The following is a 26,536-nucleotide window of genomic DNA, read 5'->3' as shown; positions in this document are numbered from 1 at the left end:
ATAAAGATTTTTGCTTTTACTTACTATATTTTCACACATTCCAGTAGATACAGCGGTGGTCTGGGAAAGTCAAAAGACTGAGGAGTGCCAACTTGAGCTGTGTGTGTTTGTCTGTGTGTCTGTATAAATACACACTCCAGTCTGTCTATAAATCTATGAATGAACAAGGTGTGGTATAAAATTGTCTGCATCGAATTGTTTGTTTCATTCACTTACCAAATTCCCAAAGTCTCAAACAGCCAAGCTGTTACTGATGGTGACACATGCAAACAGTTTGGCCTGTCAATGCGTGTTTCTTATCTTATGGGGAAAGTAGCTTTGATGTGTAAGCAAAATATATAAAGTTAATGGAAGTGTGTGTGTGTGTGTGTGTGTGTGTGTGTGCATCCGTGCGTGCGTGTGTAACGGGTACAAACGGGTGCATTTAATCTCTCTGCAGTTATGCTACTCACTAAGGTTATGCATCATCTTACCCTCTCATGGTGCTCTATGAGGATCTCCACAACAATGTTCTGGAATTTAATGTCCATGATGGCTGCAACAGTCTCTTCCTGTGGGCGGAGCAGAGTTGGTCCAAAGACTACACCCAGATTGGCAATGGTCATGAGGTTTTGTTGATGGTGACTGGCCACACTATTAAGGTTACACAAAGAAAAGGGCGACACAGTAAATCCAAATTAGAAACATGGAACTTGACGCGATTTGAAGCTACAGTTCCTGACAGTTTTTTTCTTACATTAATAAAGTCTCAAACGACGCATCACTCACATAATTGTTACCCAAATATACAGCCTCACTTATTTTACGCATTTTCAGGAGAAGCAACTCTTTTTTTTTTCCTGTCTGTAATAACAGAAGTAACACTAACATATATGAATAAACAAACAGACAAAAGAAACACATGAACAAGAGGAACCTATAGAGAATTTAGAGAGCTTATCTTGGAAAAGCAAATGTGTTTTCACTGCATTCAGATCGCAATCCTGATTTCAAAAGCTGCCAAACAACACAGGTTACAAAAAATAAAAAAAAATAAGAAACTCATATAAAATGTAAGAGCTCAGTCAAGATAGATCGGAACATTGCCTGAGCAGTCCAAAAAAATGGCATTAAAGGAGGAAAATCATAATGAGGGAGAATATGTTAAACCTGATTGTGACATAATAATCCATTTGGCTTACACTTACGCTCTCATTAAATCTCAACCATTACAAACCTCATTGTATACACTGAACAATCCAATAAATCTTAAATCATGCATGAACAAAATGACACAGAGAGCTGAGCTACAGTGTGATCCAGCCTCTACCTATAAGCCTGTGATGATAATAGCTATTGGCAGCTGTAATCCACTAAACCCAGGTAACATGTCCTCAGAACTATCTGTAAATGCGCTCACCTACATGTGGTTTAAATGTGGCTTATGTCCTCATTACCACAGATTGTATCATGCTGTTGCTGTTGAAGAAAAGCCTGATAAAGCCATGGGGGCTTAGATGCGGGTTTACACTGAAAACACAAAGCAAGGTGGCTGCTTTGGAGGAATAAGTAGACTTAAGCTAGCGGTATGATGCTATCTCTGCTTATGTGTTACAGCAACTTGCAGAATGTGACCTGCAGAAAGACAACGGGTTTTATTCACAATTTCTCTCACCTGTACAATACACAGCACCACTGCTTGTGTACAGTACAGCAGCATCTAAAGCATTGAAGCAAAAGTCTAAATTGTGACAAGGGGTTATACTTAATACTATACTAGAACTTAAAGTCGAGCGCTAATCTTGCTGGGAAAGTCGGGATCGGCATCAGAAATACAGCTAAAGTTTAAAATTACATTACATAAAAAATATATGTGCAATTTCTTAACTTTTTAACCACTTTTAATCCAATTGTAAACTAGACGCTGAGACTAAGGTCTGATTAACTCTTCTTGGTACTGACAGAAATACCTGCATCCAACCACTAGCTCGTCTTTCTTTTTAAAGGCCCAAGTCCAGAAATAGATTTCGCCTGGTGGTTAGCGGATGGGTTTCTATTTTCAGTACACACAGCATTAGCGCATGTGGTCAACAGATTACACTGAGCACTAATTCTTTTGGACAGCAATTAAGCAAAGAAGCATTATAGCAATTTAAATGGAGTCACTAATGCTAATAACACTACACAGTGTTAAACTGCTTTAGAACTGAACAGCGTATAATGCAGTTACACCTTTTGTCCCATGTGTGCAATTTTTCCCACTTACTTGGCCAGGTGCTTCACCAGCAGCTCCAGCATCTGTCTGTTCTTCTCTGGTAGCCGGTGCACTAGCGCGTGGACCTCTGTTACTCTAGCCTCTGGATTGTCCATCTCTGGATAGAGACACATATTAAGACTTGAGAGATTCAAGTGTGTCGCTGATTATTATATATTTATTGACACAAACAAGCACATACAAAACCATCAAACAGGTAATTTTGCAACCATGCAAAGCAGTCGTGATCCCTTTTTTATTTTTCCTTTTTAAATTAATGTAGACACTAAAAAGCAGTCATTCTAATACACGCCACAGAAATTAAACAAGTATACCAGGATTTCAATAAAATAACAGTCTGAATAACACTCAGACTCGGTGGAGTTCTTAGATGTCACTCAAGATGACCACAGGTCAAGATATTTCACATCTTTTTTCCTGTCGCTACAACCAACTATCATCCTAACACAGTCTGAAGCTGCTTATATTCTTTTGTAAACACATTGTTTTCCAACAATAATTAAAGGTCCCATATGTGAGTCACAGTGTTGCACTAGTCCAGTCAGACCCACATATGCCATCTCGGCATTCTATATAATCACTAGCATGAGTATCAACCTGCAGTTCTATAAAAACGCACCATAAACTCACGTTTGTGCCATTTTTGTGAGAAAAAAAAAATAGTCCAGCTGATTTAGGAAACCAACTGACGTAATGGGCTTGAGTGTCATAAACAAGGTTAGGTAGGTGATAAATATTCAGAGGGAATAATTTGACGTTAGAATCAGTGTTTCTGTGTACCATTGCCAAACTATTTATGAAGCACATATTAAAACGTTTATCTCCACAAGATGCAGAGACAGAGCAGAGGATACATGTGGGTATTTATTGGCACTGTGTGTTTAATACTGTTACAAAGTGGAAAAGCTCCGTGGCAAGCAGGGCAGAACAGCCTGTTGCTGATGAATAACTATAATAACTCAAGCCTGCGGGGCTAGTCAATAAAGAGATGACAGCAGACTCACACTATATCAACCTTCAGGCCCCAGCTGTCAGTGCCAGGCAACGCTCCCACAACTGACAGAGCATCTTATACACAGACAACCATAATTTTATTATTTTCTTACATAACTGGGCTGGGCTCCAGCAGACACCATATAAATAAAAAAATAAGAAGTCAAACATGTATACAATCACCACATCTTTGACTTTTCATGTATCTTCATATATTTCCAAATAGATGCATACACTAAAAAGATTAAAATAAAAATTAGCATTCCTTATTATGGTGCCCACAGCTTTACACACATGCACACAAGGACAAAAAACAAAACTTTGTTTTTCTTTAAACCTCAGCCCAGACATGTGTAGGCACAGCATAGTACGAACACACATTCGGTTTTACAGTACTGAAGACCTTTAATTTTATTCGGAGTAGATTTAGGGCACCATCAAACGCTTTCTGAATTTAATAAGAGTAGGAATCCAGCCAACGTCAACCGCATCCCAGGAGAGAGATAAACAAGGAAATTACACATGATTCACCAATAACCTGTTTTCTCATTATTGAGGAAGCTGCTAATGTGATGCAAGTTGAGTTTTGGGTGCTTTTAAGACCATAGGGAAGCAGTTACTTACATCGATGGATCAAGATGATTATGTACAGCAGCCAAAACAAATCCGTTCTTAATAAATATGTCAAATGGCACAAACATTTGTTTTCCATCGGCATTCTGTTGTTTCAAACATTTAACTGACATTTTGAAAAGACTTTAAGCTTAGCATTAAAACTGGAAGCAAGAGTGGGGATTTAGAAATATTGCTACTACTAGCTTTTCTTCTGTTTTACCTCTTCATCTGCCCTAAATATCCACAAAGACACACTGCTCTAGTTACTAGTGTGTATACACTGCTAGTAGCAATGCAACAGTTTAGTCTGCAGAATGTCTTTATAAACAGCCTGTGTGTCCTGCCCATGCTGCTGGTGACTGGCTAATCATTAATCCTGCTATGGTGTTCACTGGACATAATGCTGTTCAGCCAGGATGCCAGATGAGTCAGTCATTTAAAATGAGTGAACAGGCCAATATGTCTGAACTCACACAGGAGGAAGTGATTAAATATAGAGCAATATCTCACTAGATATAGTGATTAAAAAAATAAATTTAAAAAAATCTGGTACATCTCCGACTGATGAAGTGGTTTGCTGATGTCACAACTGAAGGATGATTTTTAGACCATGTTCCATGGCCCGAACTTTAATGTTTAATTAAAGTTTAATGTATCCCGGCACGCATAATGTATCAAAATAAGGGTTAAATCATAGAAAATGTAGGGATAGAAGAAAAATATTGCAAACATAGTATAATGTGTTTATAACCTACAGATCAGGGTATTTCCTGACCTATTATTTTCCAGAAATTTGCCTATTCAGCCTTAAGACTATCTGACACTTTTGTAGAAAAGGCGGCAAACAACTCCGTCTATCATGCATAATCGTGCTTTAGAAGATTAATGTCAATTAGTACTTGTTAAACAGGAAGAAACAGTACTTGTTAAATTGGCTTCTTAAAAAGAATAAGACTTTGAATTATGTGTCACGGAGATGAGGCTCATCTCAGGTCTTTCTTATGGACTGCATTAAGTAATGCAAGTGAATAAAGTTCGGTAGATCTTTGTAGATGCCTTACAAAATATCACTCCTCCTAGTAGGAGTGAGAAATAAAGCCCAATTGGAAGGAATTCTGGTGATGTACATAAATATTAGACACAAGATGGACAGAGTCAGAGCATTTTCTTCATACACTCTATACTTTCTTTTCTATTCTGCCTCTCATGAAATTTGAGAAGGAGGAAGAGCACGATGCAATATCTGATCTTGTGGGCGGAGTTGGTGAATACATGTAAAAGAGAGGAGAAAAAAAAAGGGAGGACCTGAAAGAGAGAGTTCAAATGAGGACGCTGTCTTTAAAAAAAAAAAAAAAAACACCCTACTGCTGCTTCGGCAGAATTCCACCTTGGAAAAAATACAAAAGCTAAGTCACACAGACAGAGGCGCCTTCTTGCACATATGCATTCTGAAAGAAATTTACGACGCCGACGTCAACCGAAACTAATGCGTGCCGCAGAAAAGAGGTCAGGTCAGGCACACAACTGTAAACTTATACAGCAACTTCACAAACACAAGTATTTTTTAATGATTACTAAAAAACCATAATCGCATGCATTATCGCATGGGTGGTCCGCCTTGTTTTCAATCCAGCTATCTTGGTAGACTTATCTGCCATCCTCTTTTCCTTTCTCTAAATACACATAAAAAACAATCTTCACTGGATTCACTGTAGAGCCTTTCTTGGTACCGTGGCCAGAAACAGACAATCGTTTCCTGGACTTCCTTCCTATGTCAGCTCGGCTTCCTATAGGATTAGCTACTGCCAAACAAAAAACAAATCACTAAAGCATCCTCCAACACTAGAATTGCACTAAACTACTTGTATGTGTCAAATATTCAATAAAAAAATAGGAAGCAGCTACCTGGATAACCATGGTTAATCGACCCAAGCAAGCTAAACTATGGTTAAACAGAGCCAGAAAAACAAGGAAATCCAAATGAACAGATTTAGCAAAGGAGGGGTTCATGCAAAGTCTCCATTTCATGTTCTAAATCAGTTGGTGCTTGCAAAAGTTTATTTTGTAGCCTAGCAGCCTCATGAGAAGAATCTAATACACTGAAATGATTACCATGGCTGTTGGAGAGTTCAGGCAATCTATCTTCCAGGCAGCTGAGGGTCTTTTTTCTTTTAATAAAATATTTTTCCTGACTCAAACCACACCCATCAGGTGCAGTTACCAAAAAGGAGCATTTTGCAGCTGCTATGTGATCCACCGAAATTCAAAACAGTAAACCTTTACTGGGCTGTCTGCTTCTGATAAGCTCTCCAGGCTTCTTACAATATTGTATAACCCTCATCGGATAGACAGAGTTGCCAGTCTAACAAGACAGGAACACCATAAAACACCTTATTTAGAGAATAAAGAGAGTTTTTCAGTGAATATATTGTCACTCTCCTAATTCTACTAAAGAAGAAGGGCAAATAAACAGCAACCATAAACTTTAAACTACTTATAAACAGTATGGGAGCATATTATATGTTCTACCAGCAAAGGATTTGTGAAAATAGAACATCTCTATGATAGTAATTCAGAAGCCAGAGTAGTTCTAGATACTCTGAGGCCTGATGAACTGTTATTACTGCTGTCAATGTGATTATAGAATAATTATGAATTTCAACTAACCAAATTTAGGAAGTTTAGCCTATTTTCCTCTTTAAACACAGCTGATCATATCCAGCGATACAAATAACCATTTGCCCAGCTATGCTATTTAACTATTCTAAAATAGTGGTCTAATTTCAAGACAGATTTTTTTTTTCTGCCTTCCTGGGAAGCGTGGTCTACAGCACGTCGCCCTCTTTTACCACATCTGGAAATCTGCATACAGCAAAGGAGGCACCATGTTAATGTACTGACATTAAAAGCAGAGTTTCAGAGTATTTATGAAACTCTGTTTCATAATTCTCGGCTCTGCAACGTGTTCTGCAATGTGCATTGCACCACAACGGACAGCGGAGAATGATGGTCAGATTAGGGGTGATCTTTCCATCCTGGAGTATGGCTGCTCCTCTCAATCAGCCCATCACAGCAGACACACCATCGGCAGCAAAGCCAACAAACCGTGTGCACAACATTTAGTTAGAAAACACGTATTTGTAAGACTCTCTAACTGTGAGATAACAGCCATGCTGCAATTTAACAAGTTCAAATAAGAAGCTGCAGGTCTCACCTTCTAGGGAATCCTGATGTAGATAATCAGTGTTTAACACCCAGGAGGAATACTTCCTGGATTTTTGAGTCTCCTGTAAAATCTGACTTTCTGAATCTGAATTTTCATTTCTCTTTTACATAGTTAGAGGCAGCTTTCACACTGACACAGCTGTGCGTTTTAGCCTGTTAAAAAGTTGGCATGGAGCAGGATCCGGATCTGGATCTGGGTCATTCCCCCAGCACAGTGTCATTGTTTGCTTTTGTGTTTGTGCAAAACTTTTTATTCTCAGAACCAACATAATGCAAAATTTCACCAACTCCAATCAACCATTTAGAAACTGAAATGAATCAACAGGATTAGCTTAATTTAAAAACAAACAAAAGCTATTTAAGCATTGTCTAGTCGATTTTTATCCAAGGTAGCCTTGAAGAGAAGTTTGCACTATTTAATATCAAGGTTGGCTTTAAACAACTTAAACAGCTTGAACAGACATTTTGTGAAGAAAACGAGATATCAGGAGGCAAAAAGAAACTACTCACTGGCAGCTTTTATAAAGCTCCTCTGGTACTGGTATGTCATGAGAGGTGCAGGTAGCATTCTGGAAACATAAGATGTCAGGAGAAGATTATCAGCAAGGAAAATCAAACGAGAGCTTAGGATTGGCTTCTCTGGAAAAACCAATAAATCTGAAGAGTTCTGTACGAGCACTCATCTCACTACAGTTTGGAAAGAAATTAAAGGAAGCACCAGGATGAAGTGTCTTAGTAAGGTATTGGACCACCATGTGCAGCCAGAACAGCTCTAATCTGCCTTGGCAGTCATTCTGGAAGTCTGGAACTCTACTTGAGGAAGGAAAGACGATTCTTACAAAAGATACTTTTTTTATGATAGTGGAGAGTGCCATCTAGTAGCTTAGACCAAAATGTCTCCTAGGTGTTTAGTTGGGACATTTTTTCTTCAATTCATCTTGATTTTTCTATTTTCTTCTCCTTCTGATATTTTCTCTCTACACACCAGCTTGACATGAGCTTTCTCCTACTGCCTGATGTGAATAATGGCACCTGCTGGTCTTCAATGAGGCCTGACCTGAGGTCTTGATGGTGTAAATGGGTGTATGTATGAGAGAATTGACAGCAGGTGTTTCTATAAATCTGTCCGTTTATGTACCGGCGAAGTGCTTGCGGGCACAACCGAATGAATACGAATCTTTGTATGCCTGTGGATTTGTGTTGTGAACAGCATAGATTCATTTAGCAACAGCAGATTGAGCACAGCATGAACGCCTCTGCTACTCTCGTTCCTTTCTTACATTTTCTTTCCACTTCAGCTGCTCATCTCTGGCTTCCCACAATCACAATCCTTCTCTTATTGTTGCACCGCTCCAGAGGAAGTAATTTAACTATGACGTGCAATATAATGACCAGACTATCGGGCAGTTTTGACACAGCATTAACTCTGAGTAAATAACATGTATAAAATAAAGAAAAACAGACCACAAATGATAGAAATGACAGCAAAATCAAGCAAAATATATTTGAGGTCTTTTTAACAAAAAAACTACTAAGTTATTATGTGATAAGTGCAGAAAAGTGCTATAATTTAGAATAAGAGGAATAATTCCAAGACACAAAAAGCACATTTAATCCATTTATCACTTTCACGGAGGTTAAAATGCACTCATGCTCGGTGAACACTGGAAGAATTATTTTTTGCCAATAATTCTTAGTAGAAGAACGAATGAAATCACTGAGTTTGCATTTATGTAAGGGTTTTCACACAAACCTGAGATAGTGTTTGATAGCACTCGTTATTGTCTTAATCTCCCACTCTGGGCTTTCCAGCTCTACGTCAGCGCACGTCTTTGGATCTGATGGACAAAAATATGAAGAGAAAAAGAAAGAAACAAAGGAGATGAAATTTTTAAAATATATATTTTAATTACTGTTTTGATCCAATTTAAACATGTGCTTTTTATTCATGTGCTTCAGTGTTTACCCATAGCTAAGCTCAGTAGTTTTTGTATTTTGGAGTTGACACCAGCGATTCTGTACAAGCCCTGTTCATCGATACCTGAAGGAGGAGACAAGAGATCACCTGTAAACATTGAACCAACCGAAAACCAAGCATTCCTACCGTTTAAGTGCTGCACACTGGCTGCATTGAAATGCTTTTAAAGGTAAGCATAAAAAGCTCTGATTCGGTTTTTTAATACAGCACCAAATCATCAACAAGTCAACCTAAAGCAACTGATATAATAAGATCAGGACTTTATGATACTACAAAATTCTCCCTCAAGCAAGCACGTAGAGATTTCAGCAAGGGGACTTTTACCAGCGAAACTTTAGTTCCTCTACTTTCATAAATGCTTTAGATGCTCTTCTGTATGTGTTAAAGTGTTATTAATGTACTACGATGTGTCTTCCTCTCACTAACCTAAAATCACTGCCAATTAAGACAAGAACAGAAAAAAAGGCACCACACCGTTGTGCTTTGATGCACTTTTTTTGGCATCAGCATGAAACTCATATCAATTTAATGTGTTTAATCTTTATCTGTCCCATTGCAAACCTGTCTCAGCTAAAAAATTCAAGGTTACCTTCATATACAAGCTAAATACAAATCCACCTGACAAAGCAATGAAAAGGTACAGAGTGACCAGAAATGGGTGCTCTTAGTGCAACAGATAAAAGGAGGTATTAATATTGTAGATCTGTGAACACGTACGGTGACAGAAAATCTGTGGGGAGCGATGTCCAGACACATCAGGAAGGTTTAAATCGCACTCATAACTCCTGAACAGAATTTCAATTCATGCAGCCCAATGTTCTGCATTTTAAAAAAATATTCATTTATTTTTTAGGTTATTTGCAAAGATTTTGGCGCAAATATTAAAAAAAGAGAAATAATATTCCTAAAAATTCTAAATTTAGTATCAAATGAACTGAGAAAAACTTCAGTTCTACTGAGATAAACCCTTAAAAACGCATGGCAGCAAAGAGAGCTTTACAGTGACTGTAACACTGAATGCACTAAAAATATTCACGAGAAGACTCTAAACAAGTAAGGTGGTCCACAAACAGTATTATCTTCTGATATTTATTGAAACTACTGTCAATGATTTGGATACAGCAGACGATAAAGTTTATTGGATAATCTTCATCGCTAAAAAAATACAGCGTATCACAGCAAAGAAGCAAAAAGATTTACAGAGCATTAAAAAACAAAGGAAATAACATGGGTTGACACTGTACCTCGCGTTTCCACCGCATAGATGAATTTTTTCATCACGTTGAACCCAATGACATCCAGCTGGGCCACTGATGGAGAGGGAAGCGACAAGAATGAATCTGAGCCAACTATCGATTTGTTTTAACATCACTAAAAACACAGTGTTCCAACCTAAAAGTTTGTTGGCACTTTTTAGGCACAAGTATTATTAGGTCTTATATATTAATTAAAGATGGCAACGATAATCACCTCTGCAGCCTTAAAAAAAAAAAAAAAAAAAACAGCAACTCAATCCAAATAAATTAAAGACACTTACTGCCTTCACTCTGGTTATCTTTATTGAGGTTGTACACCTGCAGAAATAAAGAACAGAACACTTCACAGTTATGCTTAATTAGGGAAGCAAACATAAGTACATTACCAGTGTTTCACATGTTATAATATAAATATAAATATAGATAACTCTAGTTATGCAAGCATATAGTCAGGGATCTTTAGGGAATATCCACTTATTATTTCTATCAAAAGTCACATTATATAGAAAATACAGTAACTATGACTCTAATGCTCAGATCCATCCTTTTGTCTGCTGGTGGTATTTCACAGTCGTGATCTGTGGTGAGCTTGTAATGAAGCGAAGTGGGAGCCAGAGAACAAGATCGCCAGCATTTTTTATTTTATGACCATTCCCCTGAACTCTGCAACCGCGTGTTCCAACTTGTGGTGAGCTCCTGAATGTGGATTACCTTTGCACACTTGAATGCAGACATGAGGGAGGTGTTGGAACAAGAACACATCTGAATAATAGTGTTAAAATAGACTTCCAGCCAAAGAGCAAAAATGCTGTACACCGAGGAGGTATAAACCAAGGGCTGAGGAAGTTGGCTGGCAGTCAGCTGTTGTGTTGATTGTTGTGGAGCATAAAGACCAAATGATCCCTCTCAGACTTATGTGGTGTCTCTCTAAATGTGACTAGACATGGACAGCATGTGCTGAGGAAAAGACGCAGAATTTGAGCCAACAGTTTTCCCAATTACACCTCGTGGTTTGTTTAGCTCTCATCCCATCCCCTTTTTTTTCTCTCCTTTTCTGTCTCGGCCTCGCTCTCCTGTTTTTGTCTGTGTCACATGAGAACAAACTGGTAACCATGGCAACCTACTGGTTCTCTCCCATCCATGGCCTCCATCCACAATCTACGGTCTTCTTCCGACAGAGCCTGCATGGTGATCACTCCCGGCCTTCACACACAAGCAGTAACAGGAAAGGCATATAAGCTTATCAAACATACAGGTGAGCGGCAAACATTAGGTGTTAGATCATCAAACCTCAATAATACTCAACAAATACACACAAAGACAAACATGTCGATAACTGGTGCAACAAGGGGCACCCATAAATCGAACCACAACTGTAATAAAATCATCATATTTAAATAAAAAGTTTATCAACTAAAGAAATTCTTATGAAGGTTTTCAACTAAGTAGTTATATGTTCTAACTAAAAACTACTTAATAGATGTGCCCATTCTTAAACAAATGCAAATCTTGTTCTTTTTATAGCAAAACATATTTATTTATGGGTGCCAGAGCTATGACTATACTACTGTGTTCCAGTAAATCACATGATCAGCAGCTCCGATCAGATTTTTCCCCTTAAAAGGATAACAAAAGGATGACGAATACAGCATGAAAATTCAGCATCTAACAAGAATTCATTAGGCTAAGCAGCGAAAAATCATCCACAGAGGCAACGTGTAATGCGCACGTACTCACTGCATGGGCTCACACACAGCCTCATTAGCCATGTCAATCTCTCCATCACCATACACGCCAATCTACACACTGTCCTTCATCCTCACACATTAGCCAATCACACACATTACACGGTGATCCAAAGGCACTCAGACAGAAGTGTGGAGACACGTTCGAGGGCCAAAAACACAAAATGATTTAAATTGAGACCAGCTCTTCTGAGGTTATAAAGCCTGAAAATCGTAAAAATCCTAGATAACAAAGCCGGCTCTGTTAATTCCACGATTTTGCATTTTGCATAGAGAATATGTAATGTATTGTTCCTATTAGCGTCTTCTTCATACTTTTCGTTTTGTGTGCAATTTTACTGGCCTTTGTTTTTATTTTTGTGCTGCTTTAAATTCTGTGTTTGCATGGGAAACTCATCACAGAGATGATCACCGTTCCCTCCTCTTATTTTGAGTCACTGTGATGGAAAAAGAATGAATAAGCACTGACGCAGTCTGTAACTCTGTCACAAAGAGCCACTCTTCTCTTTGTGTTATAAACGCACCCTCCTTGTGTTAAAAGCTCTGTTAAAAAAAAAAAAAAAAAAAAAGTCGTCTATAATGCCAAACAAATGATTTATGCCATCTCTATTGCTCTTGATAATTTGCTAGATTTCCCCCCCATCAGGATCCTGCAGGAACAAGTCTGTGTATGCAGTGATCAGACTGTTTTGATCATTTTGAAGATTTATATTGTAGAGCTGGCTCTCTAAAATAAACCTGCTTCACGGAGCATGAGTTACTGTACCACAGCAATCTGTCCCACTTAAGAGTGAGACTGTTTTGTGTTCCTAAAGAACCTGAGTTAAGCCTAAAGATGGATGGTTAACAGATAGGCAGAGTGTGACAGAGGATAGCTGAAGTTGTGTGTGAGTGGACAGGAACAGTGGAGGCGGTATAGGAAGGGAAATGCCACAGAGGGCTGAGTCAGACAGGAAAAAGAGCCTCAATCTTCCAGCTCACACTGACTGTGCAGTGCCCTCATGTGTCGGTTAGCTGTAATTACACCCTGCTTAAAAAAAAAAAAAAAAAGGAAAAAAAAAGCCCATGATAATCCTGAGATTATGAGCTGGGACTGAACCACATTTAACCAAATGTTTCATATTGATGACACAAAGTAAAACCCGGTGAAAAGAAAGCTGGGTGAATATTCACTAACCTGTCCACAGCCTCCACATCGAAACAGAACCGCTTTTCTATCGAGTCCGTCTTCCTTCTGGTGCACGACTTGAGAATAAAGCTCTCCTCCTCTCCCTGACACAGTAAAAGCAAGAAGCAACGCAGTACATTAATAACACATGAAGAGCATTTAAGACATCATAATGCAACCATACTGTTTGAGCAGAATTTAATAGCCAGGACGGTAATTTTCAGCTCCATACTAAGACTAGCTCTGCAAGATTCACTGATTAAAATATTCTGTACTTTTCCCATATGGGGTCTTGGTGCAGGTCGTCAATATATCCTGTCTGAAACAAGCACATTTAGCTCCCTTCCTCCTCTCTTTAAGCCGACTTTTTTCTAATTGGCTGCTCCCCGCAAACAGAAGACCTAAATAGCAGTTTATTCTGTGCTCCAAGGCTTGTCCGATAAGGCGTATTATACAGAGTCAAGGGCAGAAAAACAAACAAACAGACAAAAAACCAGTATGTAACATATAGTTACATTCATACATACAGACTTCCAATTTAGAAGTAAGACTTGCTGTATGAACTGGGCAATGACTCATATGTGCTTTAAAAAGAACAATATGAAAAAATAGACACTATAAACTAATGTGCGGGAGTGCCATCTGGCAGTTTTATAACCAATATAAAGGATTACAGCAATATTATTTCAATTTCACACATTATCCATGAGACACTCAGCTTGTTAGCTTTTCAAAAGCTTGGTTTTCTTATAAGTAAAGAAAACACAGACAGACAATGTTGCTACCTGTAGCAACAATATTATTCAATTTATGCTATGGTGACATCACTTCTCTTCAAAGGTAGTAACAATAGTAACTAGGTAGAAACCTACCTAGTTGAAACAATTGATGGGTTAGGTATACTGGGATACTGGGTTTGAATCTGCAAGCCTGCTGGGGCCTTCATGGATTCTTTGTGTGCCTATGCTGGTTCTCTCCAGATGCTCCTGCTTCTTCCCACAGCCTAACTTAGTAGTAGTAGTAGTAGTAACTAGTAGTTAGTTTTATTGGTGATTTTAAAATGGCCACAGACGGTGAAGAAAATGGATGGGTAGATGAGTGTGATAACTCACAATCTACAGATGGCTACACACTCTGGCGTCATACCAATTCAAAGTACAGGTTTTACTGCCATACTCTAAAGCAAAGCACAGATGGGCCAGGTTTGCTGTCATCAGGGAGTGTTTTTTTTCTTTCAGTGCAGTCCACCTACTCTTTATTTGCTATTTTGGATTTCAGAGCTTTGTGTTAAAGCCAAAGGGTTTTCTGTGACTTTTAATGATTCGAAATTTTCTTCAGTTACTCAAAATGAAACTCTGGCAACTTTCTCAGAACTGAGCTGCACTTCAGGCTCATATCAGCTTTGGCTTAATCGGTTTGTAGGTGGAGGGCGATCAGAGATAGGTCTCTGAGAAAACAGTTGGAGACAACATTTTCTGCTTACTGCTGCTTACTCAGAACATTATTCACCCACACTGCACTCTCACCTATTAAGGGCAACGTGGAAGAAGTCGTTAGCGCTCGCTCGTAAAACCAGTATCTCGCTCTGTGACTGTGCGACCACATGAAAACGCACAGCTTTTTGAGCTGATTTCTGAAAACAGTGGTACGTTTTTCTGCTGTCAAAACTATCTTGTAGTCTCACCTGTCCATGCATGTGGAATAATAAAAAAAAAATAAATAAAAAAAACACTAAGAGCTTGCACTCAGTGTTGTGCTTATCCACACTGGGACGAAGCACATTTGCATGAGCGCCTGTATATGAGGGCGCTTGTGAAGTGAACCTGATTGTGTACTTTTTTTCTCCCTTACAAAAAATGTTTGCAAGTCCAAACCTGGATTTTGTTAGTGAACTTGTGATTTTATCTGTATATTTTAACAGCACAGGCTACTCACCGTTTTACCTCCAGACTTCGGGTCAAACAGGACCATGGTGACTTTCTTGGGCTCACGGTAGTATGTACAGTAGTACTTCACCCAAGTGGATACAAATGAGCCTAAAGATAGATAGAAAACATAGAGATGAAGAGTGGTAAAAAAACAAAAACACAAGAAAGTGAGAAGAGAAATAGAAAATGGGTGAATTGGAGACAGGGTCAAAACAACACGAACCAAAAAAAAGAAAAAGAAAAGGACGAGTCCTGATCAGACCTCTTTTAGTGCTTTAGTGTTACCATGGCTACCGCACGTGGACAGAGCTGCTGTCACGTCTCCAACAGATCGGACTTGAGTTTGTCAGCCATTGGTTCATTATGGCTTGTTTGTTCTGCTGCTCTGACACCGTGTGAGCCAAACAAGATGCCACTAACATCCACACACTATACCTCGTTACACACGCACACACACACACTCGTTCACTGTTGTATGTGGCTTACTTACGCTTTTCCTGCACATACAGGTAGCCCTCCATCGTGTGCTGGCTGACACTCTTGTGTTCATGTGGATTCTCCTTCATCTTCCTCATCAAACTCTCAACCTCCGATCGCGTGCTCTCAAAACGGTTCCTCGTCTGCCAACAAAAGCACACAGGAGTGCAGATCTTTCCTCAGAAATTCAACTTGTAGATGGGAAAGTACATAACAAGCCTTATATGTTGCAGAATGAACAAGTTTTGAAGGCCTATTTTAATGCCGTAAGTTGAGAATCTTTGGTTTAAAAACACACATCACAAGTAAGGGCTATCCTGCATTATTCATCAGGTTTATTCTAACTGGACCATATAATGCTAAATAAATATTGTTATATACTACATAAGGCCATTAACTCATCACTGTGGAGACATGTTTTCCTTAAAGGAGAAAAAACAGGAAGTACTCATCAGGCGATTTTAAGGTCAATTTGGGTCATGGTTAAGATTATGGTTAGACTAGTAGTAAATATGGTTAAGAATAGAGAAAGTCTTCAAAAAAATGATATAATACCCCATTGATACACTACTGTTTGTGTTTGTGCGTGTGTGTGTGTACTTGATCTTACATTCTGTATGCTGATGGTGAGGTCGGTCTTGAAGTGATTAAAGTCCTTTGCCAACTCGTAGCCATGGTGATAGTAGGTGAAAAGGCCTTGAAGAAATGCCAACAGCTACAGGAAGAAGAAAAAAACAGAAAGAAAGTAAAGATCAAAAAAAGATGAACAACCCAGGGATAGGGGCAAAGGTACATCAGAAAAAATGAATGCACGTGTCTGAGTGGAAGAAAGAAAATATAACAGGAAGACTGAGCAAAAGGTTGACAATTTAGAAGAAGTAAGGGAAAACAGAGAATACCTCAACAAAAGTTAGCACTGAGTAGCTAATGTGCTTGGTTATCTTAAAGTGTGACTATAACACAAATCACTGCTACAAAAAGAAAGTGTGTGTGCAACATCTTTAAAGAAGAAGAAGAGCTTTTTTTTTAGTAGCATCTTACAGGCTCCACAAAGTCAAACATCTTCCTCTCTTGGACTTCCTGCACTTTGAAGACGTATTCCAAAGAAACCTCGTAGAAATGCTGCCTCACGTTATCTACCTGGTTGTCCGCCTACAACAGAGAAGGAAATTAAGAAAACTGACACACCGATAATCAAGGGTTACACGTAAAACCTGCTCGCTCAGAGAAACTAGCAAAGTCTAAACTCAGACACGGCATCTTACCTCAAGTAGATGTGCCTCTTTCTTCTTTGCTGAGAGGCTGAGGTGCTTTTCCAGTACTGCACAATACTTCTCCGTCTCTTTGTCATATTTTTTCTTGGCGTCCTGTCACAGGGGGGAAAAATTAAAAATAAAATACAAATCTTTTGGCTGAGCTTAATGAAACTGTCTCAACACTTGTACCGGGGAGTTTTTCTCCAGTTTTAATAAACCAACACATGTACTCTGACCCTCTTCATAATGCTGGTGTACATGCTGTAGTATATTTTAGCAGTTATTTGCTGTCAGGATTTGAGAACAGGGCAAACTTCATATAATGCAGATTTTTTTTAGCTTTCTAATAACAAATTCCCTTTTTTTTAGGGAGTCTAGCAATGAATATTTTCCTCCAGGGAGCACAGCTGGTTATTAAACAACAGACTGTTTCATCAGAAATGAGATCAGCAACATGAGAGAGAGACATGTTTTGATAGATGATGAACCTGGGACAGAGAGCTCAGGGTGTGTATTTATGGAATGAAAGCAACAGAAAGAAACTGTTACACAGGCAATGTTGGAATTACCAGTCAGATTAGGATCATTAAACTTAAAATCATGTCACTTCAACAGGAAGATAGGGATATCAGTACAGTAAGACGCATAAAGAGAAACCAGCCTGTTAATCGTATTTACTTTTAAGCAACAAACTGGGGTATGAGAGAAGTGCTTATTGAATGTGAACATTTGACACGTCTGTGCTAAAGGATGTATACAAGACAAAACAATATATATTAAATTGTTTGGTCATTAAAACAAAAAATAACTTGGACTTGTTTCAAAAGCCCCCCGTTGGAGCCAAAGAGAAATTTCTGAACATATGCATCAGTGAGCCACATGTGCATTTGCTGATTACATTTCACCTTTATTATTCCTTTTAACTATTTCTTTAACAACGCTGGAACTGGCACTAAAATAATACAATGTGTACTGTAAGATGATCTCTGCTCACTGCCGAGCTGGTTTCAGCAACAAGAAGCTGAGTGCTCTTGGCCAGAGGAGCGACAGACAGCAGCTGCGGAAAGCATCAGAAATGATGAACGCCTCTCTAAACAACAAGGCCTCTGTTTAAAGTCTGCCTCTCTGATTTGTCATATTCTCTGCAGAAATCATGTCTGAAACGAGTGTCGTGGCAACCCTCTCCCATGTGTTCATTATTAGAGATTTAATTACAGCCTTTTGAAAAGTTTTAAACTAAAAAAATGACTGGCTTCCTTTGTGAAAGGAATTCATTTGCGTGAGACAAATCATCAGGAAAGATTTTATAACATTAAAATGACTTGTTTCTATTTTCCCTAAGGCTTGGGTTAAAAAGTTAAAGGTGTTAAACTTCATTTACTTTAGGTTACTTCCATCCTCAGCCAGCAGGTGGCAGTGTCTTCACAGTATGATAAAAGTCTTCCTTTTATATTTATTAAAATTTTCCCAGAAATATAAGGTGACTGAAAATGTTTTGATCCAAGACCATACCCCACCAGACTGACTCATCACAGATCAAATCAGGTTCTTTTCAATTGCAACAGTTACATAGAAGTCCCAGTCAAATCTAAAGCCAACAAATGCACCAGCAATCCTTTGTTTACAAGACGTGCATTATTAAAACACATCTTTTTAACAAAAGCAGCACTTGATGTCACCTGCAGCAACGTGGAATGACTTTAAAGTGGATAACTGACTACAAAGACAAGAGCAACGTGATTCCTGACAACATATTCTCAACAACTTCAACAACTAAAAGGATTTCTGGAAATGATGATGTTCTCAGTGTGTTTTAACAGAAATCCGTCATTGTTGCATGAGTGAAGTGTTTTTATACAAAAAGACCTTGAATTGCAAACAGCATTTTTTTTTTTAATTTAGTCTTACACTCGAGCTCTATGTAAAGACTTCTTGTCTAATGTTTCCTACTGGCTGCAGTAATCTGATTGGTGTGAATTCCTCTGTGAATAAGATTAGAATCTGAACCTTGAGTTTTCTTTAAATAAACTGTCATGTGTAAACCCCCCCCCCTCCCCACACACACACACACACGCACACACACACACATTTTAAACATATTTATCTTTTATCTGTTAGCCATTCGCTGCTATTTTGGTCAAACTGGTCCCGTGCAAGACGGCTGCCAGCTCTGCAGCTTTAGGACAAGGTGAAACTGTGCCAGGCCAAGATATTATTGGTTCTTTTGGGGCTAAACTAGGATTAGTGCATCACTCGCGGTGACTTAACTGAAGTGATTACGCTTCACACTTTAATCTGACCATAATGTCAAAATCAGACAGTGACCTGCAACATGGGCATGTTTTAATAGATCATGTACTGGTAAAACACTGAATGCATCAGGGGAACCCCCTGCCGCTACTCATCTAGGTCCTATGGCTAATGACAGCATGGAGCAAGCACACCATGACCCGATATAAGGAGATTAAAGACGCTGAAGCGTGGTATATTTACTGCACAGGGGCCGGCATTATCCAAAAATGTACAGTTCAGTGTTCATCCTTTATCTTTTTATAGAATCTATTTTTCTGGAGTGTGAAAAAATAAAAATTAACACATCAAAAACTTTGTATACTTATGTTTTACTTCTATAGAGTAAGAAGCAAATGAAGAGATTTAAGCACACTTTAAAAAAAGAAAAAAAAAAAAAAATCACACACAGACCTGCTAGAGGGAGCCCAGCCTGCATGTAAGAGGGAATCAGTGATTTATGGCAGCATTTATGTCTTCCTCTAATCTCTTATCCAGGTCATTTAGTAATGGTTCAGACCTTAACATACATCCATCAAGTAAGGAGAAGGAGACCCTGAGCCTCGTGAGAAGTGTGCTGCCTTTTATTCCAAGCATACATGAAAAGCACCTACTAGTTCCATGTCACTGTGCAGCGGTAACAACAACTGTAACTAAATTCATGTGTTTGAGTTCCAAACACGAAATTTTATCATCAAAATAAAATCTTTAAGCGTTGTATTTTATATTTATCATTGTATTATATTCTATCATTGGTGTATTTGGCAATACTTAAAGGTTGTCCTGTATTCTGAACCATCTCTCTACAACTCTACAAAGTATATAGGCAATTTTTTAAAAAATGCATCGAGACACTCTCTGGTAATTATAGTATAATTATAGTACCGGTATATTATTGTATTAAAGTCAGATATTATGCAGTAATGCTAACCAGGTGAGAGTAATCTGGAGTGTTTCTCTGGACTAAAAATCTTGTGCATACATCTACTCTAACAGTTTCTGCAAATTATTCCTAGAGCATCAGGAGCTGAGCAACTAAACTTGACACACATGTAGTCCAAAGTCTTGGACCACTGAAGGTTCTTACCGAGATCAGCTATAACGCCATGATCTTACCAAGCAACTGCCTAGCAATGGGCTAAAATATCACGTTTTTAGTATTTACTCACCTGTAACACCTTGTAAAGGGTTTGTATCATTTTTATTTTGTGAGAAAAGCTGAATTTTGAATGATATATTGTGACACCATCACACTGCCTAGCCACCACCTGAAAACAGGCTCAAATGACCCGTTTTTAGACTTTATGCACGTACAGCACCTTGTATGAAAATGTGCTGTTGCTTTAATTTTACAACAATAACGTTTTATTCATATCCACATATACTTAAATATGCATGATATACTATGACGTTATCATGCTGCCAGGCTACCACCTATCAATGGGCTTAAATGACCTCTTTTCAATGTAAAAACAACATCCACCTCCCCTATTCATTTAAATTTTCTAAACGTGATTACATATTGCGGTTTACCAACAGCTAAACAGGCCAGACAATGGGCATGTATTAGTTGTGGTAAAGCAAAGTTTCAAAATCGAAGGCATTGCATTCACGAGTTAATGTGAAACTGTATGCATGTGTCCCTGGCAACCAGCAAAAGGCACAAAAAACAATAAAAACGAGAACAAAAAAAAAAAAGAAAGAAAAATCTGAATGTTTTTCTGATCTGTATGTTTTGAGTGGGTGCTGTCTGACACAGATCCTTTAATAGCTCCAGAAGCACTAAAGGCCATTATTGATTTATTCTTCATGCAAGCATACATGTATCAATACAAACCCACAGCTCATGTACAGTTAAAAGTCATTTCTGTGGCCCATGTACTGTCAGCATTCTTACCTTGGCTGCACTGATTTGCTCTTTCCTGAACCGCTCCAGCGGCAAAATTAACACATCATTGGCATTCTCGATCTACAGGGCAGATATACACAAATCCATGTTACAGACACACCAGGTATTTTAATATTGGTATCATTTGTACTAGCAGTTTCTATCACAGCTGCCAGTCATTTTCTGAAGAGTACTAGTGTTTCCGTGGTTATAAAAGACCAAACGTTCACTGTCATTAAGAATAACCTATAAAAATAGAGAGAAATATAGCTAGTAAGGTCACTCACCATTCTTGTCCGTTCATCCTCCAGGTTCTGTAAAACCGCTGCAAACTCCTGAAGTGACTTGGCTAGGGACAGTCATGTTGGTAAATGGGGTGAACGAGAAAGAGACAAAAGAGATAATTAAAAATAGATAAAGGGGCAAAAAGGCAAAGCACTGCTATTTTTAATGCTGATAAAGAGTGAGACAAAAAAAAGAAGCAAGGGAAAAGCATCAAAGAAAATACAGCTATCGAGGAGTAAAGAGGTTAAAGGTGCTTTGTTTCTGCTTCGGTACCACTTATTTAGAGGTTTCGAAATGTTTCTAAACTCATGACATAGCAGAGTAATTAACTGGAAATGAAACCGCAACTTAAAGGGTTTGTTTCTATGGTGCTTTCACAGTCATCATGGATCGGTGCTCGGTTCCCCCATTCACTGGCAAACGAGCCACAGTTACATTGTTTAGGTCAGAGTTTCCACTTCAGTTGCCTCTGACCCTGTCCAACACTTTACACACACTTCAGACACAGACTTGTTCTTCAGGCACACTGAGCGCACCTCAAGTAATTGAAGAGTGTGCCTACCGAACATGTGTTCCTTATGCACAGGAATGCAGAAATTGCATGCGCACTGTGATAATCCATTCCACAGTTATCCATTTTATCCTCATTAACATCAAACTTCATGTTTCTGGAAGTTATAGGTTTTGTATTTAGCTATTAAAAAGGAGATGCAGGCCTTAAACGTCCAGGTTTGAGTGGAATCTAATGGCAGAAATGTGATATAATTGTAGTTGTGTTTTCATTAGTGCAGAATTTTAGTGTAGGAGACAATTTTTCATTGCCTCAGAATGAGCTCTTTATCTACAGAGCCTGCAGGTACACGTCCAGATGCTTCTATAGAAGCCCAGGATGGACAAACCATACAGAGGGCCTTTTCCATTTTGTGTTTTAGCACCAACTCTAGGATCACCAGAATACAGAAATTAATCAGGTTGCAATCTGTACTGTCAGCTGACACTACACCCTACACATAGGGTCTTTCATCCATTATTAGAAGAAAGAAATTCCATCCATCTGTCGATCCATCTTCTGACGCTTATACTGGGGGTAGCAGTCCAAGTACAGATGACCAGACCACAGCCCTCCCTCCCCTGTCACCTACTTCAACTCTTCTAAGGGGACATCAAAGCATTCCCAAGCCAGCTGGGAAATGTAATCTCTCCAATGTGTCCTGGGTCAGCTCTGAGGTCTTCAGCTACTGTGACAAGCCTAAAACACAGCACCTTGGAGGCATCCCAATCAGATGCCCAAACCACCTCAACTGGCACCTTTTGATGTGGAGGAGTAGCAGCTCTACTCTAAACTCCTCCCAAATTGCTGGGCTCCTCACTCTATCTAGGAGATCTCAGACATTCTTTAGAGGAAGCTCTTTTCTGCCACTTATACCTGTGATCTGACAGCCACAGCTCACGGCCAAAGGTGAAGGTAGGAATGTAGATCAACTGGTAAACGGACAGCTTTGCTTTCATGCTCATCGCTCTCTCCACAACAGGAAGGTACAACATCCAGATTACTGCAGACGCTGCGCCAATCTGTGTGTCCATCTCCCCCTTCCTTCTCCCCTCACTTGTGAACAAGACCCTAAAATTCTTTAATTCCCACACTTAGAGCAGCAACTCATTCCCGACCCAGAGTGGGCATGTGACTCTTTTCCAGGTGAGAACCATGGTCTAAGACTTTGAGGCGCTAATTCCCATCCCTGCTGCTTCAGATTTGGCTGCAAAACTCCCAGCTACAAGCCGGAGGTCATCATTCAGTGAAGCCAACAGAGCCACATCATCTGCAAAAAGCAGAGATGACATCCAGAGACCGCAGAATCTGACACCATCCACCCCTGGGCTACAAATTCAGTACATAAAAATTATAACCACAATGCATGACAGATGAAAGCCCTGGTGGCGTATAATACTCCCCACAAATGTGTCCGACTTATTGAGACAATGAACAAAGTTCTTTCTACAAATAAATCCTGGTATTTTAAAAATAGTACAAAATTGTAATACGGCTCATATTTTGCAATCAAAGCTTGACGATTAATCTAAACTCTTACATGCTGACACACTGACGTAAATCAGTACCTATTGTTTTTTCCACATTGTTCTAAGAGGACTTATTATAGCATCAGAGAGATGAAGATGGGTTTTGACATGAGTCTCACCATGAATAGCCTAACAACAACAGTGCTGCAATCCAGCTGAGCACCAAGCTGTTCAGGAAAGATAGCCAGCGATAGTGAAACAACAGTAGGGTGGTAGGTCAGAATCAGGGCAGCAAAGAGCTGCAGACTGACACAGAGAGGGTGTGGTGACTGCACAGACTCTCACACAGCAGGCTGTTTGAGCAGAAACAGCCCAGATGAGTTCAGGGAACTCATATTTTACACACCAATATCACAAACTTTAGTGTAATAGTGCGCTCTGTGTAATGACATTTTATTTCATGAAATAACTACAACATTTATGAAGACTAACTGTAGCTATCAAAAATAATGAAAGAATACCGAAAGGGCTGCAAAATTTGAGCCAATGTACAGTTTTTTCCTTTTTTACAGTTTTACTATTAGACTCTCCATCAGCTGCTGATAATCATTTCAATTTTTGAACTATTTTAAGCCACAAGTCAGATGGATCAAAAGCTAAAATTACACCCGTTTTCATAATGTGCCAGTAGTTTTATTAATTACAGAATAAGCTTTGATATTTTAACAAAAATAGCACATTCAGGGCAGATACCTAATCTGAGACTCATCAGTTTCCTGTCCAGCAGCACTGAAATGAAAATCAAGCTGACCTTGAAGTCAACGCTGATTTGGCTATTCTATTTTAGTGACTAGACATAATACAACATCATCTGATGTCTATTAAGAGGCTTTCCTCTTCTGGTGCACCGAATGTATTGGATTTCACATCCGCACACTCACCTATGCATATCTCATCATCCGTCTCAGCATCTCCAATGCACTGGAATTTAAAGTCATTGAGAGAGTCAGCAAACTTCCTCTTCGCTGTCGACAGACCTGAGAGAACAGAAAAAATAAGAACGTTAAGGTCGTATTTTATGTTGGTCCACCTCACTTTAAGTGAGTTTGTAATAATGTAATAACAAGCTGTACAGAAAGCATATAATAAATCTTAATCTGAACTCTAGAAAACCTAGTACTAAATAATGTGATAAGATTATGGACAAGAATAGCTGTTTTGTCCTGATTATGCTTTTAATGCAGGTACTGGAAGTGAGAGTGAGTGGAAAGGCGGACAACACGAGTGGGTCCCCTGTGGCGTCAGTGATGGAGGTTGACAGCTCATATATTTGTGTGTGTTCGTGCTGAAAAGTGCAAAAAAAAAAGTTCCATTCGACTTAAGTCACATTAGCCAGGCGAAGAACTGAAAAGCCTTAGACAGCTGGATGCCTTTCAAATAATACATGAGGCGCTAAGAGCTCCTAGGAGACAGACACTCACGGCGAGCTTGGCTTCCCTTGCATTTAAACTCAACGCAGGGTCACCTTCACTACAACATTTCCTGTTGCTTGACTGGCTTAGGTCAGCAACATTCAAAGGATCACAATGAAATAGTGGAAGGATGAAGAGGAAGACACACAAAAAAGAAAGAGACTTTACATAACTTTCTTGTAAATCGCATGCTGTGGAACAGCACCCCGCAACAAGTGCTTGCTCGCCATAATGACACCGACCCTGAAGGAATGGATTAAAATAATTATCATTTTATACAGAATAAAGTGTTCTTTTACTTTAACGTTCAAAAAAAGAAAAGAAAAACTTGACGCATGACGCGGTCAGCTTCAGCAGGGAAACCCACGTCGATAGGGCGGAGGACAAAATTTATACAAAAGCTACACAAGCAAATATGTATTTGTGGCATTTTGTAAAATAAAGATAGAAAGTATAATTAAATCCAGGCAAGGAAGGAAAATTAAAAAACGCAAGAGGGGAGATCAAGAGTTTCATGAAAATGCGCATGGGAGTCAGAGAAAGGACAGCGAGCGCAGACAGAAGAAAGACAGAGAGTAATTGGCCATGTTCAAGTAAATACCACTGGTTCTCCGTGTAGACCAGTGCAGTTTGCCAGTCACAGAAATGAAACGCAGGCCCAGCAGCTCTGCTTAAATGTGCTGCCAGAAAAACGTGCACGCTGGCACAGAGAAACGCACACAGACCACTTTCTCTCTCCGGAAAGACTCAAAAAAAACATTTAGGATGTCAGTGAGTAGTGAGTCACAGTGGCCCTGTGTCATCAAAATAACTAAAGTATGACCAAAATGAGACCACACTCCAAACTTGAAGGATAAACTGCGGTTTTACGGTGCCAGTCAGTGTCCAGTACTTTTTTTTTTCAAACAACAACAACAAAAAAACTCCACTGTACTTTCACAGTATTTCCCCAATTCCCCATATTTTGCTACAATTACATAACAGAAATCATGTAACATATTTTAATGAAATTAAATATATAACAATGTTTAAAGGTAAACATGTATATAGTGAGCAAATATGTTTTTCCAATAGAAAATTCCAATGAAAACCAAATGTTGTCTATAATGTCATGTTGTTAATGAATTTACAGCATAAATAACTAACTAATATACGTAGCATGCATAAAGCAATATAACCTTTTTTCAGTCGCTTTGAAAGCCAGCAGGTCTCAGCTCTTAAACAATTCAGGGTGTTTTTAGGTTTAAATGATTAAACATGCTGTTTTCAGGCTTTATAATCACTGCCATTACATATTGGCAAATGAGGCTGCACTGAGTGATCTCAGGTATCTATGAGCCAGATCTTAGGTAACCGAGGCGCCTGCTTTCTATCACACATTTCAGTAAACTTTAGTTTCTATAGCTTCTTATTTGTTTTGTGTAGTAGCATGGGTGATTTATTTTCAGCACGGGTGGCCTCAGCGGGAATCACATCCAGCCCTGGCAACAGTGATATCACATCCACTGAGCTGTATAAAACCATATCTCTCTCTACACTCTCTCATTCTTACGTCTCCGCTCTCTTATTTTTGGCCTCCACCTCCCTTAGGTCTCCTTTTTGACCGTTTCTTTTTTTCCCCTCCTTTATTCCCACTGACAGTTCTTCTCAGCACCCCGTGAGTGAAACGTGCCCATCGTTGATTTCTT

At 39.0% G+C, this 26,536-nt stretch overlaps 1 protein-coding gene across 3 annotated transcripts in view; it reads right to left on the bottom strand.

Moving 5' to 3' along the window:
• The window catches only part of LOC134636047 (rho GTPase-activating protein 26-like), an 89,155-nt gene that overhangs the window by 16,774 nt on the left and 45,845 nt on the right, over positions 1–26,536 (bottom strand). For all 3 annotated transcript variants that reach the window (XM_065471747.1, XM_063485817.1, XM_063485818.2), the window contains 17 exons: positions 24,318–24,413; positions 21,360–21,421; positions 21,082–21,153; positions 16,905–17,006; positions 16,681–16,791; positions 16,250–16,354; positions 15,653–15,782; positions 15,170–15,270; positions 13,244–13,338; positions 11,446–11,524; positions 10,603–10,639; positions 10,310–10,375; positions 9,054–9,128; positions 8,841–8,925; positions 7,598–7,656; positions 2,246–2,351; positions 474–633 (listed from right to left, as the gene is read on the bottom strand). In XM_065471747.1, the coding sequence (XP_065327819.1) occupies positions 474–633; positions 2,246–2,351; positions 7,598–7,656; positions 8,841–8,925; positions 9,054–9,128; positions 10,310–10,375; positions 10,603–10,639; positions 11,446–11,524; positions 13,244–13,338; positions 15,170–15,270; positions 15,653–15,782; positions 16,250–16,354; positions 16,681–16,791; positions 16,905–17,006; positions 21,082–21,153; positions 21,360–21,421; positions 24,318–24,413 (1,541 nt within the window). The remainder of the gene's footprint in view (positions 1–473; positions 634–2,245; positions 2,352–7,597; positions 7,657–8,840; positions 8,926–9,053; positions 9,129–10,309; positions 10,376–10,602; positions 10,640–11,445; positions 11,525–13,243; positions 13,339–15,169; positions 15,271–15,652; positions 15,783–16,249; positions 16,355–16,680; positions 16,792–16,904; positions 17,007–21,081; positions 21,154–21,359; positions 21,422–24,317; positions 24,414–26,536) is intronic.

Source organism: Pelmatolapia mariae, linkage group LG10_11 (genome assembly GCF_036321145.2).
Source record: "Pelmatolapia mariae isolate MD_Pm_ZW linkage group LG10_11, Pm_UMD_F_2, whole genome shotgun sequence".
Lineage (NCBI taxonomy): Eukaryota > Metazoa > Chordata > Actinopteri > Cichliformes > Cichlidae > Pelmatolapia > Pelmatolapia mariae.
The sequence above is the reverse complement of the archived record's forward strand: the minus strand, read 5'-3'. Positions and strand labels throughout refer to the sequence as shown.